Below are 17,362 nucleotides of genomic sequence, written 5' to 3' on the forward strand. Positions count from 1 at the left end.
AGAGGACTGATCAAGAAAACCTTTATATATATATATATAAGTCATATCACATTACCGTGATTCATATACATATATCGAGCTACTAGAGCGAATTAGGATATTAAAGGACATTTGTACTCGACTGATATATATATATATATAATGTATAACTGAATCACGAAAGTTAGGAACGTGATAAATCCATAAATAAAGATATATATATATATTATATATATATATATATATATATAATATATAATATATATATTATATTATATGTAAATATACATCCACAAACATATATTTATGTGTGTCCGCAGGCATTTACACTGTCATATCACTAAACATAACACATTATCCACTGTACATGTGCTACTAACCTTCAGTCAAGAAATGTTACCCAACAGATGACAGCAGAGCAAAGAAATGCGAGAGACAGACGAGAGCATCAGCCCCTGCTTGAAATAATTCAAGGTTAATTCCCCCAAAGGGATCACATCTGCTGCAGGGCATTCCTACGGGTTCTCGGTGAACTTGATTTCTCCCCCCAACAAGCGGTTCCCTTCATTTCCCGAGGAGCAAGTTGTGGAAGAGTGACACCGATAGTTACATTGTGGAAGAACTTCTACAAGTGACACCGATAGTTACATTGTTTGTTTGTATAGTGTTTTTACGTTCCATATACCCCGTGGTTATTCAGCTTTATGTGATTTCTGAACCACGTAAAGAGTGAACTTCTGAAAGAGCTTCTACAAGTGACACCGATAGTTCCATTGTGGAAGAGCTTCTACTAGTGACACCAAAAGTTACATTGTGGAAGAGCTTCTACAAGTGACACCGATAGTTCCATTGTGGAAGAGCTTCTACTAGTGACACCAAAAGTTCCATTGTGGAAGAGCTTCTACAAGCAACACCTATAGTTACTTTGTGGAAGAGCTTCTACAAATGACACGAACAGTTCCATCGAATTGCATTGTGGAAGAGCTTCTACTACAAGCGACACCGATATTTACATTGTGGAAGAGCTTCTACAACTGTCACCAATAGTTACAGTTTTAGTTTTCTGTAAAGAAAACTATTGAGGTGGCTGTCCGCCCATACCTTTTACACGCTTTCAGACCTAAAAAAATAATACTGAGGCTAGAGGGCTGCAAATTGGTATGTTGATCATCCATCCTCCAATCATCAAACATACCAAATTGCAGCCCTCTACCCTCAGAGCCTCAACAGTTATTGTATTTTATTCAAGGTTCAGGTTAACCACAGATAGTGTGTCTGGCACCACTATAGGTATCAACAACACAGCCACCACCGGGCCATGGCTGAAAGTTTCATGAGCCGCAGCTGAGAGTTTCATACAGCAATATATGCTGTACAGAAGACACAATTGTGCCGAAGAAACTTTGGAGCATTTTTGACTTGTTTCCGGTTATCGACGATGCCTACTGGCATATCACAGACGCTTTCCAATTCCTCCGTTGTGAAACCTAAGGTATTGCTGTTCATGGATGCAATCCACTGATTCCTTTCACATCTCCAGTAACAACAACAATATCGGACAATAGAACAGAATCTGGAATTTAAGCCAAAGGCCAAGCTCTGGGACCTATGAGGTCATTTACCGCTGCTACGGAAACAGTAAAAAAATGACATATACCTTAGTTGAACCAGACCACCGAGCTGATTAGCATCTCTCCTAGGGCTGGTCCGAAGGATTAGACATTTTTACGTGGCTAGGAAGCAATTGGTTACTTAGCAACGGGATCTACAGCAACTTGTGGGATCCGAACCACATCAAGAAATGAATTCTGTCACCAGAAATAAATTCCTCTGTTTCCTTGTTGGCAGAGCAGGGAATCGAACCCGGACCCTGAGATCGGTAGTCGAGCACGTAAATCCCTCGTCCAACGAAGACTTGAAGCGAGAGTACAAAGGTTTGAAAGGTGTAACAGGAGGAAAACTTCGCAGTGGCACTATGAATCATTCGTTAGGAGAGGATGGAAAGTTAGATGGAAGAACGAAAATATTTACGGAGGTACAGTAAATAGGAATGAAAGCCGTTGCAGCTATAGGGGCCGAAGGGACGCTGCAAAGAACCATAAGTTATGCCTACAGTGCACCACTGAGGTGCACTAACGGCACTAAGGGGACAACAATAACATAAAACAACAGTAAACTAGATTTCAACTCTGAAACAACATGACTTCGTTCACAACAATGACGTCTTCCACTTTAGTCACAACTTGTTGTTTCACCAATAGTGCAGTTAGGGAATTTGCGCCGATTTCTAGGTTTCTTAAAAGACCAGTCTCTCTCTCTCTCTCTCTCTCTCTCTCTCTCTCTCTCTCTCTCTCGTCTCTCATCCTCTCTCATCGTCCTCTCTCTTCTCTCTCTCTCTCTCTCCATTTCATCATCACAGTGAAACCCACAAAGTAATAACCATGCAATGGCTGCTTCCAACACTTGTAGGACGCAGTGCAACTGGAATATGTAATTTAGACGCGAGGCCAAGCACTGGGACCTACGAAGTCGTTCAGCGTCGAAAATGATTTTGAAACAATTGTTAGGAGAGGGTGGAAGGTAAGATAGAAGTAAGAGAATATGAACGAAGGTACAGTAAAAGGACTGAAATGGGTTGCAGCGAGAGGCCGACGGGACGCTGCAATGAACCTCAAGTACTAACAACAGCATGCTGCTGATTTCGTTTGCAGCTGCACCGCAGATGGTTGACCACTGCTTCAGACACATAAGTTAACCGACAGTAACGTATTTTCGCTCATTATTACCATGGCACTTTCGTGCACCATTTCTATCGCTAAACAAACTGAATTAATTCACTATGACGAATATCCCTACACAATGTCTGTATCTTTTAGCAGCTTCTCAGGCACAAGACAGGACTCCATTCTTAACCTTGACATTTCAAAGTCTGCAACATGTTTGGGATTCAAAGTCTGCAACATGGATGGGACGGAGAGCTTTAGGTCTTACATATGTTTCAAATTTTGCTCTATGTTCTTCTTTATGAAAAGTGGCAAGGATCACTTACAGTTCAAGAGCAATCCTGACAGAATGTTAGAATTTAGGCTTAAGGCCAAGCTCTGGGACCTATGCGGTCATGCAGCGCTGAAAGGGAAATTAACAGTAAGACAGTTGAAAGGTGTAAAAGGGGGAAATCTAAGTTGCACTATGAAACAATTGTCAAGAGAAGGTGGAAACAAGATGGAAATTCAGAGAATATGAACGGAGGTAGAGAAAAAGGAGTGACAGAGACTGCACAGACCCTGAAGCTTTCTTAAACATAAAATTCCTAAACCCAAGGTCCCTTAAAAATACGCTCAAGAGTATATATTTAAAGGACCTTTGCCTAAACCCGAATAGAAACTTGCAATAGCTCGTCATCCTCGTGGCAAGACGTGTCAAGAATAAAGAGAAATGTCAACTCACCTCAATAAAACCGTGGCCGTTTCGGGTACACGATACACCTGCAATAATGAAAAAAAAAAAGTCTCAATTAGCTCATGAATGAAGTTACGATGCGCATTGACATACAGGCAGAATATACAAGAAAAAATATAAGAGAGAATTTGCTGAATGGTGGAAGAGAGAAAAAAATCGTGGATTTCGTGTCTATGAATAATCAGTTGGGAAATCAACTCTCTGAAGCTTCGAGTCCTTGAAGGTATTCAGATGGTCCCCACAAGACTGCCCTGGTTGGTTTGGAGCATGGATACATGGGAATGGGAAGGAAATGTAAAATTTATGACAAAGGCCAAGCACTGGGACCTCGGAGGTCATTCAGCGCTCAAAGGGAAATTGAGAGGTAAAAGGTTTCAGATGTATAACAAGAGGAAAACTGTAGAAGTGGGTGGAAAGTCTGGTAGAAAGAAGAGGATATGAATGGAGTTACAGTAAAACAAACAAATAAATAAATAAATAAAATGAAAGGCTAGGCTGCTAGTGGCCGAAGGGACACTTAAAAAGAACCTTAATTAATGCTCACAGTGTCTTACGTGAGGTGCACTGGCGACACTATACCCACCTACGGGAATTACACTGGAAGACCTTTAACACTACGCAGCATATAAAAAGCAGCGAAGAGTTGACCAATGAAAAACTTAACTCAAAAATAAGCAATGAAAAGGATAAAAGCACAGACAGCTACATTGATGTGAGTCAACAAGCTCTTCGCCCTGGAAAGGTGACTCGGGAGAAGGTAGCGCTGGCGAGAGTAACATCTTGACAATGGCGGGTTCAGTGTTGCAATATATGTTCTCTTGACAAAATCTCAATTAAAACAAAGTACTTCAACGAACCTTAATTCTATAGGAGGAAGATAAATAACGATAAACAGTTTCAAAGTCACACAGAGAGAGAGAGAGAGAGAGAGCGAGAAAATTCAAATCCTAATGCCGTCGTAGCATGTGACGATATGATCCTGAATGACCTTGGTAATGAAGAATGGATTACACAGTGAATGGGCATCTATGGGTTAAAACAGATTTCATTCTATACATCGTCCTATGGACTTAAGTATTCACGATTACGTGTGAAGATTCAAGCCTAAACACTTTTGTTCTCTACAGCAAATAATCTTAAAGAATATAAAATCCTAATAGAAATAGATAAAAATTCTTCGTAAAAATCTTCCGACAAGTTTTGACGGACCATCGGGAGATTCCCTCTTACAAACGAAAAAACAAAAGCGAGAATAATACATTTAAAAGCTCACTATGAATAATTGTCTCTTTGTATATTCCATGTATATGGACATGAGCTGAAATAAACGATATTCCTTATTATTGAAAGACGACGATGTCAAGCTTTCTTCGATTACCCAAATGAGATACCACACGTATTTATCCTCCACGCGACCTCATCTTGGTATATTCTCTGCCAGAATCTCGGGAGGATTTCCTGTCACAGCAAAGGACACACGTTTACTCCTGACACACTATAGTCTATGATAATTACTGCATAGCCTCACTCTCTTGATTCCTCGACATCTTTCTTTTGCTGCTTGGCAGTCTCTCTTCTATTTCTGGTGTTAAGTTCGTCCGCTTGAATTTTGTTTACCTTTTCTGAGCATGCGCACTCCGTCACAGCTGAGCTGACAGAACTTCAGCTTCTACTTCTACCAGATGCTTCCTCTTCTTCGGCCATCGCTCTTCCTATGTTTACAGTTATTACTTCCCTTCAACATTCTTCGTCATCAATGGAATCCAATAGATTTTGTTTGTTTGTATGGTGCTTTTACGTTGCATGGAGCCAGTGGTTATTCAGAACGGGACCAACGGGTTTATGTGACTTCCGAACCAAGTGGAGAGTGAACTTCTATCACTAGAAATACATATTTCTCATCCCTCAGTGGAATGCCCAAGAATCGAACTAGCGGCCATCGAGGTGGCAGGCCAAGACCATACCGCTCACTCCACTGAAGTGCTCAGCCTTCAATAGATCTCTATTCTTCCACTTTGTATCAAGTCACTCTTAAATTCACATACATAAAGTAAGTTAGTTGTCTGTGGACCATCATCACAAGGAATGAAAAAAAGAAAAAAACAAGAGCCATTACAACCAAGATTGTTAATAATCTGTGTTTATATATACACATATACGTGTATATGTATGTATTAATATATATATATATATATATATATATATATATATATATATATATATATATATATGTGTGTGTGTGTGTGTGTGTGTGTGTGTGTGTGTGTGTATATATATATATATATATATATATATATATATATATATATATATATATATATATAATTAATAATAATCACAGAAAATATGGACCGTGATGATATAGGAAAAAAGAAAAAAAAACAAACAAAAAAGCCGAAGAAGGAAAGAGAACCAACCAGAAACATTTTAGTGGTGCACACAATACCCCCCTCATTTTCAAAATCAACAACGAGCAGGCACTAGAAAATACCGAGGATCCTCGCGACAGCACCCATGACGGCAAGGTATTCGAAGTCGTCTCAGATGAGTGATATTCGAGTTTAAATAATAATCGACAGAATGACTGACTGGCTGGATCAGACAGAACGAGGCCTTCCGAAATAAAAGGCGACCCGTCGAAGTGGTAAGTTTGTGAGGGAGTAAGAGGCATTTCGCAATTGGAATATATAAAATTTAGGCCAAAGGCCAAGCGCTGGGACCTAGAGGCCCATTTAGCGCTCAAATGTAGAGAGAAAAAGTTTTAATTTTAAAGGCACAGCAGGAGGGAAAACCTCGCAGTTGCACTAAGGAATGGTTATAAGGAGAGGCTGGACTGGATGGAATAGAACATGAACGGAGGTAACGAAATAGGAATGAAAGGGGTTGCAGCGTATGGCCGAAAGGACGCTGCAAAGACCCTTCAAGTAAAGTCTACTGCGTACCGCGTGAGGTGCACTGATGGCACTACCCCCCTACGGAAACTTAGGTGGTAAAAAAAAAAAAAAAAAGCGACACCATCTGACACCCTGGCGTAGAAATAATTCCTCCCAGTCTCTAATTTGGCAAACTCGCCTGCGTGTACTTGCATGACCTGACCGAGGAGGAGGAGGAGGAGGAGGTAGGAGGGGAGGGAGTGGGAGGTTAAGGAGGAGGAGGAGGAGGAGGAGGAGGAATCTGCAGCGTGGCTGGGGAGAAGACGACAAATAGGTGGATGTAGACAAGGTAAGGGGTGGGGACTACGGGATTGTTTGATATTCTACGTCATGAAGAAGAAGGGAAGGGATGGGGGGATGGGGTAGGGGATTCCGTAAGGTACCAGGGAGGCAGGGGAGTGGGGGGTGGTGGTTGATGTCTGGCAAGGGACCGACCTACTTCATCTCACGTCGTAATTAAAGGTATGGGGCAGGTGAGTGAGTCACCGACGAAAGGTGCAGGTGTCTTTTAATGGGTTTTTCTTCGTTCCTCCATTAACGAAAATTTCTGACAATGTAATGTCTCTCTCTCTCTCTCTCTCTCTCTCTCTCTCTCTCTCTCTCTGTGGCCAGCAGCGCACTGCTAGAGGACTCGGCTTAAAAACTGACACACCAGTGTCCTACTATCATTTGTAACCTAAATCTTCAAGCTAAATCACACACACGCAGGACAATTTCGTGACTGCCAGACACATGGCGTGTGTAGTCTGCTGTTTTGATTGCTACTCCGTTCCAACTATCAGAAGGGAAAAGGGCTAAATATCACTCATTGTCAATTAACCTTTCATGAGTACAATTAATTTGGTTTGTAAATCAAATGGAAAAAATAAAGCTCATCGATTCATCAAACAATAAAACTGGCAAATCAGCAAATAAATTTCAGATGAAGAGTTTCATTCAGCCAACAAATAATTTCAACTCTGTAAAAAACACTAAATTAATTTATTTCAGTAATGACGTACATCTTACACCATTTGTCCGTTCGTCCAGTTGTGACAGAAATCAATTCTAGTAATAATCCCGTAGATATTCCGAAAAGGAGGGATTCTTGGTCTACAAGAGACTACATCAAAAGGGATCACTTCAAAATGAGAGCCATCTAAAATATGGATTGACAGTTAAATCATAACGAGAATGGAATGGAATTCAATAAAAAAAAATGGCCCAAAAATGCCAAGCACTAGGACCCATGAGGTCATTCATGATTCAGTGCTGTGGGAGGAAAAAGGTTTAAGGACAAAATAGGCGAAAACCCTCAAAGTAGTTGCGTTGTGAAACAATTGTTAGAAGAAGGTGGAAAGTAAGATGGCAGAAAAACACTATGAACGGAGGTACAGTAAAAGGAATGAAAGGGGTTGCAGCAAGGGGTCGGATGGCCGCTGCGAAGTGCCTTATGTAACGCCTACAATACACCGCATGAGGTATATTGACGGCACTACCCGACTCTCCACCTCCAAGGATCTACCGAAAATGAGGACGATTTTGACAGCCAACGAAGTAAGTGATTACAAACCTAATAAAAAAACAAGATTCCTGGAAGTTCGTGTCTTGACGCAGTCGTCAAGGTCCGTCCGATTGCAACAGTTATTTGTGACGTCCGAAATGATGCTGATGATGTGATAGACTAAATCTCCGTTTGCTTGTAATACTGTGTCGTTCTTGACGCGTACGTACTTACATACAGAAGCGTTATTTTATATTACATTATAATGTGTGTATGCAAAGACTTTTGTCTATGTACGCATATGCATGCACAGTCAAATATTGTATATATATGTATGTATGTATGTATGTATGTATGATGTATGTATGTATGTGTTGATGTGTATGTATATATATATATATATATCATATATATATATATATATATAATATATATATATATATATGTATGTGTGTATATATATATATATATATATATATATATATATATATATATGTATATGTATATATATATATATATACATAACACGTCATTTAATCATTTTTCCGTTATGTACCGCACACGTGAGGCTTCTGCTAACTTGCTACATTTAACCGCTCGTAGCAAGGACACAACACTACGTGACATCGTTCTGAGGGAAATAACGAAAACGACAACACCACATCAATCAGGCAATCGGGGGATTACACTGCTGTCCTTTGGAGACTCCCCTTAGCCTACGTTAGTGGAGCCCCAACCTTGGCCCAGTGAATTCACTCGTGGAGAAACCTGCCTGATTTGACTCTCAGCCGCTCACTTTGATCTTGACTTGGTTTATGGATTTGAGGCTGTCAGGCCAAGCACTGAGGCATTATCGGCCAATCGGTGAAAAGGGCGGGTAGTTGGACCATACTGAGAGATCCAGAAACAGAAGGAAATGAAGTATTTGGCTGAGAAGGTGCTGGACAGCAAGACTGAAGAGAGAAAGCAGGAATGGACAAAACCAATATATACGTGTCACTTCCATGACGCAATATTTTTTTACATTTAGGGCAAGGTGCACAACGACCCAAACGGCCTGGGCGTAACTATCTGCTTGAATAATAATAATAATAAATAATAATATAATAAAAAAAAAACAAAAAAAAAAAATCGCTAAAAAGTGAAATTTGCTTATTTTCGTCTTTTTAATATTTATTTACATTTTATTGATCCTAAACTACAAAAAGTGGTTAACTATGCTTGTATTATGTTTAAAGCTTAGGTAACAAGGCAATTTAACATTGGACAGAAAAATCTATTAGTATGAAAAACAAAAACGGAGGAAATTGAGGAAATCTAATGGTACCTCAACCATCAACCACTTAAGATGATGAGCGTTTTGGGAACATAACATTTATAGCATTAGAATTTCAATATTTCACATTTGAACACTGAAATTTTCAACTATCAAAAAAGTTTTGGTTATTTTCAATCTTATCTTGAAACCATGAGATACTAGGGTCAGCTATTTCCATTTCAATGCATTCGAAAAGGAAGAGAAGTATGAAAACTGTGTGACTGGCAACAGTTCCTTCAAAGTATGTATGAAACAGTATGATACAAGACATATGTGTTAGGTATCAAACATGATCAACTGAAACTTGTATCATACATGTTATCACTTCAGAAGTCTGAAAACTGTATGTATGGTTGGCAACAGTTCCTTCAAAGTGTGTATGGTACTATTTTATATTAAAATTTTCACGAGCAAATATCACTGAATGAAAGGTTTATAACTATTTGGTCATTAATTATGATTACAGTATTTTGAAAAAAAATTAACTTTTAACTGAAAAGATCTTTTTATGGTTAATTTTTTACTAATGAAAAAAATCGTTTACGCTCGAGTATTCTTTTTGTTACATATCCTAATATAAAAAGAAAATTGTTCAACCACAATATGTATACAGTAATAAAAGATGATGATAATCATATTAAAATAGATTGCCAAAAAATCCTTATTTCAATTTTTCCCTTAATCTAGAAGGACGGCGAGTCTTCTAAACATCTTAAGTCTACAGTACCAATAAGTAAGGTCTTCAAAAGTGGAGAAATTGGATGCCAAGTAAAGGAGAAAAATGAAATTATGATATGAAATCTTTCTTTCACAACCTAGTGACGACGAAGCCTATAAAATCTGTATTGGTGACGGTAGGATCTACCACAGGTTAGTTTAACCAAACTAGTGCAGCTTGCTAGACAATGCCAGCTTATAGTTCAGTCTATGGGTGTACCAACGACAAGGCGTTTGCAAACCAGATTCCCAGTCTGCTCGTCAGCAGCAACGTCGTCCTGTCTCAACTGGTCGGATTTTATTTTTTATTATTATTCTTTTTTTGGTATGGTGTTTTTACGTTGCGTGGAACCAGTGGTTATTCAGCAACGGGACCAACGGCTTTACGTGACTTCCGAACCACGTAGAGAGTGAACTTCTTTCACCAGAAATGCACATCTCTCACACCTCAGTGGAATGCCCGGGAATCGAACTCGAGGCCACCAAGGTGGTAGGCCAAGACCATACCGATCACGCCACTGAGGCGCTCTCAACTGTTGGGCAAAGTTGAGAAGCAGGTCGCTTCTTCCAGAGGGGTTGTGTTCTGTCCACCTCATGAAGACGGAAGTCTCCTGAATTCCATCATCCGGCTCTGTCTTCGCTGCAGGCCCGACTCCTATTTCAAATCAGAGACCAGAAAACTGCTCACTCAAAGCAACAACAAGAGCAGAAGAGCAAAGATACTTCAACATTTATGGTGCGCCCCTATTGGTGATTATTTATATTGTACTTAACGTATTTTTTTAATTACCACTGGTTTATTTATGTATGATCACATTTTCAGTCAATATTGGATGTATACATAAATAATAGATTCATTGGTCGTCACAACTCGACAGACTGAGATCTGTCCGTTCTATTTCGCAATCTCCTGGTAGCCTTCAGGTGTGTGTTTCAACAGGCCTGACTAATATGATTCACAGAATGACACGCATATTACATTATGCACATGTTGTCACCAGTGTCTGTTCCTTGCAGTAGAGCTTCATTGTTGAAATATTTATATATCTACTGAGCTAGTTATTGTATTATCTTTTTTTACATAATTGTAAATGATTGCGATTATAAATAAAATGGCAAAAGACAATCATAATAAATATAGTAATCAATAATAACGTACGAAGTTCTACACTATTGTTGTATACATAATAAACGATTTTAACGAAATATTGAACTTTTTATTAATAGTTCAAAAGCCAAAAATGCCGAATTTATCTCAGAAAGTAATTATATAAAATAAATTGTATTTAAGGGTTGAAGGTCGACCCATTTCTGTTGGCATAATTTTCACAGGTGTAAGCCGTCCATAAGAAGTCATATGAATTGCCTAAGTAACTGTAGTAAATCAATGTCATTGGCATTGCATACAAGCATCCTTTCGTTACTATTGCGGTGCGTGAATAGCAAGAGCAACGGTATTTTGGCTGTGAATACGCTTTGGGTAGGATGATGCAGTATGAGTAGTGGTGAGGCTACCAGAATGGCCCTGTCATGCATTCAGCTGTTGTCTGTTCCATACTAAGTACAGTGAAGTCATGTACTATATATCTGCCCTTTCAACCCATCATAACATCGAAAATTTGTATATCAACTTAAATATGTTGTCTACAGTGCTCTAGGCTAACAGTTATGCCTGTGAACGTTTGGAGCGCAGTGCTCATTGCCCCCAAAAAAGTAAACAAACATGGCGTCCTGTTATAACCCCATGGGAGGCGGCTCGTATATATAGGCTCTGGCTGGAGCCTGAGAGGTCATTCAAGCGCTAAAGGGAAACAGACAGTAAGAAGGTTTGAAAGGTGTAGCAGGAGAAAGCCTCTGAGTTGTACTACGACACAATTGTTAGAGTGGTCGGAAAGTTAGATGGAAGACAGAGAATATGAACGAAGGTACACTAACGCATGACAAGAGGTTGCACCTAGGGGCCGAAGGGATGCTGCACAGACCCTTAAGTAATGCCTACAGTGCACTACATGAGGTGCACTGACGGCACTATCCCATGCCCCACGGGGAGTAGGAATGGAGGTAAAGCGAAAAGGCAAAAGAGTGGAGACAGCTAGAGATCGAAGCAACGATGGAGACAACCTGTAACTATAGTAGATTCAACATCAAACGTGCATTTGACATCTAGGTCCGTCCCTTACGACGCTCCTGATTGGCTGTTGGTAAGCCAATGACAGGGCTGGGCTGGAAACTCTCAGTCTCTCTCGAGACTTCACATAGGCAGGATGTATGTTCCACCTCTCCTGTAAGAAGTATCCCTCAGAACAGGTGGAACGTAAATCCTGCCTATGTGAACTCTCGAGAGACTGAGAGTTTCCAGCCTTGTCATTGGCTTATCAACAGCCAATCAGAAGCGTTGTAAGGGACGGGCCTAGACATGAAATGCACGGTTGATGTGCTCACTACAATTATGTTTACAGTTCGCCACGTGAGTCACGCTGACGGAACGATCCCCTACAAAATAACTTGGAATTTAAGGACTGCAAAAGAAAAGGTTTTAAAAAAACGCGAAAGATACGACGAAACCAACAACCACATCCTCCGGTACCTTCAGGCAAAGTACCCAGTCACTTTTTTTTTTTTTAATATACCTGCTTTCAACTTCCCGCAGCATTTACATGGCATGACTCGATGATAATGGATCCTATCCCGAGAGAGAGAGAGAGAGAGAGAGAGGTTGACATTCACTGTCACGACCCAAACCTAGACCCCATCTGCAAAGTATGAACTGCACGCACAGCTGAATATTATTGGCATACAAGCTATAAAATCATAATTACCCGCTATTACAGCCACACGGAGTCTAATACTTTTAGTACAGCAAATCAACCGGACTTGAACATCAATGTGTTTAATACAAATGTACCTGTAACTTACCAACGCTATGCCTGATCAGTTCTTGGTTAGGAGATCGCCCAAAGATGCCAGATGATGTAGGCACTGAACCCCCCTTGTAGTATATAACCTAGGAAGGGCACGTGTTACTAGTCTCAACCATACATTTCAACTATTACACACACTCAAGTCTGATGACGGCAAGTCTGATGACGGCAGTTAAAAGTGTGAATGCGGGAAGTGACGTCATTTTTTTCTAAGCCAATAACTTACGGGAAACGGTTTAGAGTTGAAACACTGATATGATACGTGAATCAAGGAAGCAAACATCACAGCGACTGCCATCACAGAAGACGAAGAACGTCTAGGAGGGAGGTATGGATCATGACAGGGCCTGAGGGACATACTGTACTCTATATACATCCTACGTAGTATGTTTTAGTTGCCAAGGATCTTCAAGCGAGACGCCGAGTGTAGTACGCAACTTGGCTATACTTGCCAGGATCGTAAAAAGGGACACTGGAATCTCTGAAGAGCAGCGTTGCCAACCCTTGGTGGTGTAGTATAATATATATATATATATATAAATATATATATATATATATATATATATATATATATATAGATATAGAATATATATAATAAATATATATATATGATATATATTATAATTAATTATTAGTATATATATATATATATATATATATATATATATCAATTGGCAAACAAAATACAGTATGAGATCAATCAGCGCTTAAACAGAAATTGAGAGTAAAGACGCCTTTAAAGGTGTAATAGGAGCAGCCTCGCAGTTGCACTCGGAGAGGCTAGAAAGTAAGACGGAAAAAAGATAGTACTATGAAATGAGGTATAGTAAAAGGGGTTGCAGCTGCAGCTAAGGGCAGAAGGAACGCTGCAAAGAACCTCGAGTAATCCATATAGTACATTACGCCCTGTTAACTGATGAAATTACGCATCGTTTCTCAGTCGGAGCTTATTCAAATCAAAGTATATAGAATAAGGGAGTACTCTACTATATACTTTGTTTCAAATGTCGTACTGCATCGTCTCGTAAGCGCCATCATCTTTATTCTTTGATTTCCGTAAACTTGTTGCCAACAACAGTAAGAATATTAATGAATATAAAAAAACCAAAATGGATGAACACCATTCACATTAAAATGAAACAGCTACGACACTCTGCAAACCAGAATAATTAAAATGAAAATAAAAAACTATGAATAAATAAATGAAAAAAAATGACTGTCCACGTCATTAGAACACTTCCCCGTCCAGGTTCCTCGTGTGACCTTCTTTGCAAATGTAAAGGTTCAGACCGAACGTCACGACCAGCGCTGCTACGCTCATTTTATCTGTAAGAGAACGGCATGAAAAAATAAAGAATGCAGCTTTGAGGCCGTGTATCCAGCCCCTGCTACTGCACGAACGTCTAGTATACAGGACACAAACATGTAGGTGTACACACACGCACGCAAACAAGAGCAAAGACCATACGCAGTAATACACTTTCATACATACATACATATATATACTATATATATATATATATATATATATATATATATATATATATATATAGACATGCATTTCCTCCACACAGGTCAATTGCTAATGACCTGGACTCTCACTTGAAAGTCGTGGGTTCATTCCCGATGTGAGTCAGAACATTATTTCAAACACTTTTTCAAGTGTTCATATATATATATATATATATATATATATATATATATATATATAGATATATATATATATATATATATATATATATATATATATATTATATATATATTTTGGTGGGAGCCATGAAGTTGAGTGAAACAACGGAGTATTTACAAGATCTTTCGACTCAACGTCCTTTACTTAGCAGACTGCTAAGTAAAGGACATTGGGTCGAAAGATCTTGTAGCTACTCCATTGTTTCAATTTCCTTTGTGGCTTCTACCTTTATATATATACTCATCACGTTCCAAACTTTCGTGATTATATATATTATATATATATATATATATATATATATATATATATATATATATGTGTGTGTGTGTGTGTGTGTGTGTGTGTGTGTGTACAGTTTTTCATTTTTCTTTATTCTATCTCTAAGCTTTCCTTGGCAAATCTCCAAGGTGCACACAACTTTTCCCCCGACACTTAATTGTCTGACAAACTTCCTACTCTTAAAATGATTTCCACAGCCTGACAGAACTGATTCTCACAATCCCAACTTAGTACAGAACCCAATTAAGTGTTTCTATTGCCTTTCTAATATGAACACTTCTTTAGGGTATTGCCTCATGGTAGCTAGAGACACTGTCCATAATTGTCAAGATATACTGGTTACCACTACTGGTCCTTTGTAATGGTCCCACAATATCAAAATTTCACCAAAAACGTTGCCAACAAATGGAATAGGCTTTATGGTGCAGGTTGTTATTTCCCAACTTCAACTTGGGTTTTGTCAAATACAAGTTTACCTCTCCTCCTCCAAATTCTTCCTTCTGAGCAACACTCAATGACTCACGACCCCATCCCACAGTATCATCCCATTCAGATGCCGGGCTAAAATCTCAAAAACAGAGACACCACCCTCTACAATACCTTCAAGCATATCTAAAGCTAAATCCTCATCATCAATACCTGATGACTGGGCTGTATAACAGGTTACAACCACTGTCGGTCTAATTTTGCCAACATGAGCAGCAACTTTGCATTGTCCCACTGGGTAATAGCGAACTGAATCTGCCTCAGCACCATTGGCAGTTATAACCTGTATGTCGCTCAATGGTAGCTCACCTTCAATTGCCAGCTTCAGTCCCTTGACCCAATCAGAGTATAACCAAAATTCACCTAGAAGACATCCTACTACAGTATTTGGGAATCCACCCAACAACACATAATCCTGCAATTCCTCTTCAAAATTATCAGGCAATGCAGATCTCAAAATAAATGACTTGGCAGCACCTGTATCCCACAACACATTACCCTGTCTCCCAGAACCCTCCAGGTCCTTGGTGAACACCTCACCCCTTGAGAATTACCTAGATCACAGGACATGTACCCCAACTAATTTCCAAGCAGACCTACTGGCTTCTTTGAACCTTCCTGTCCCTACCATGCTGAACACTAACTTTATATGTCCTTTCTTCTTACAGACGAAAAAACCAAGTCCCTTTCATTTGCATTTGGAGGAGACAGAACTCTCTAAACTGGAGAACTATAGACTTACAGGACTTCACTCCTTTCTCTGGGTTCCTTTCATGCTCCATCCCTGCTCCACCAACTTTACTTCTCATCTCAGTAAACTTATACACAACTTTGTGAGAAAGAGCATACTTATCTGCAGCTACTCCCATTGCTCTCACAGTGTCTAGCTCGGATCTAGATGTATCTTCAACTCTTTACCAACATTATTCTTACTCTTCAGTATTAACTCCCTAAACTTTCTTAAATCATTAGCCCCTTTTGACTTTATCCACCCATCCAATGTTAATTTCTTACACTGGGAAAATTCTACATAAGTCTGAGTAGGCAACTTTCTTAAACACAAAAGTTCTGAGGTAAACACAAAAGTTCTGAGGTATACTTCAGTAACTTCAGGTACAAGCTCATATGCCTACAACACAACCTCTTTCACCCTGTCATATTTTGAACTTAACTCTTCTGTTTTACCAACCAATCTACACTGAATTAAGGTAGTCAACATTCACTGTGCCAATAAAACATTTTGGTAATTCTAGCCAATAACTCCACACGGACAGCAAAGAACTTCCCGCAAATACAACAGCCATGTTTAGTACTAGCCTCTGGGGATTAGTTACAGTCGGCCCCCAAAAATAACGGCAAATTCTTAATAAACAATTGAAATACTGTAAGAAACTGCAAATTCCAAAGAAATACCAGCCGGGGAGTTATTAGCTAGATTTACCAACTTTTCTGTTAACTTCTCAAAAGCTGAAAAGAACTCTGCAACATCAGCTTCAATGAACACACAGGCACTAACTTAATTGCATGTACAATATTCAAGTTAACTTCTGGTACTCCTTTTAATCTAAGGACCTGCAGCCCATGTACCAGCCTAGCTATTTCTAATTCCCTCCCTTGTGCTAACCTGTCCTCTCTCTCTCTCTCTCTCTCTCTCTCTCTCTCTCTCTCTCTATACGACCATTTCGAATATAAGTGACTCCTCATTTAAAAAATCCCTTAAAACACAAACGATTCTCATGATCCATATTCCTCCTCCGGTCACCTTAGTAGTCTCGTCTTACATCCCTAACCAATCTCTCTCTCTCTCTCTCTCTCTCTCACCATGGATATGGAAAAGGAAAAACAATAAAAAATTCCACGGGTGACGTACCTGGCTAAAGGCAGCCACTAAAAAACGTTCAGTTATATCTGCGCAGTCGGCCTGTACAGGCAAAACTGAACCTACTTACCTAATAACGTTCAGTTTTGCCTGAGCGTTACTGGCGACCTAACGTGTTGAACAATAGATGGCGCTAAAGTGACCGGAGAACTTATTTGCTTAAATATTTACATTTATTTCAAATTTCTTTGAATTACATTTACGTTAACAATGGCAGG

General features: G+C 39.4%; 1 protein-coding gene across 1 annotated transcript in view; it reads right to left on the reverse strand.

Moving 5' to 3' along the window:
• Positions 1–17,362, reverse strand: part of LOC135221936 (TRPL translocation defect protein 14-like) — a 188,955-nt gene that overhangs the window by 45,029 nt on the left and 126,564 nt on the right. Inside the window, 1 exon segment of the mRNA XM_064259966.1 lies at positions 3,427–3,464. Coding sequence (XP_064116036.1) covers positions 3,427–3,464 — 38 coding nt within the window.

Source organism: Macrobrachium nipponense, chromosome 3 (genome assembly GCF_015104395.2).
Source record: "Macrobrachium nipponense isolate FS-2020 chromosome 3, ASM1510439v2, whole genome shotgun sequence".
Classification (NCBI taxonomy): domain Eukaryota; kingdom Metazoa; phylum Arthropoda; class Malacostraca; order Decapoda; family Palaemonidae; genus Macrobrachium; species Macrobrachium nipponense.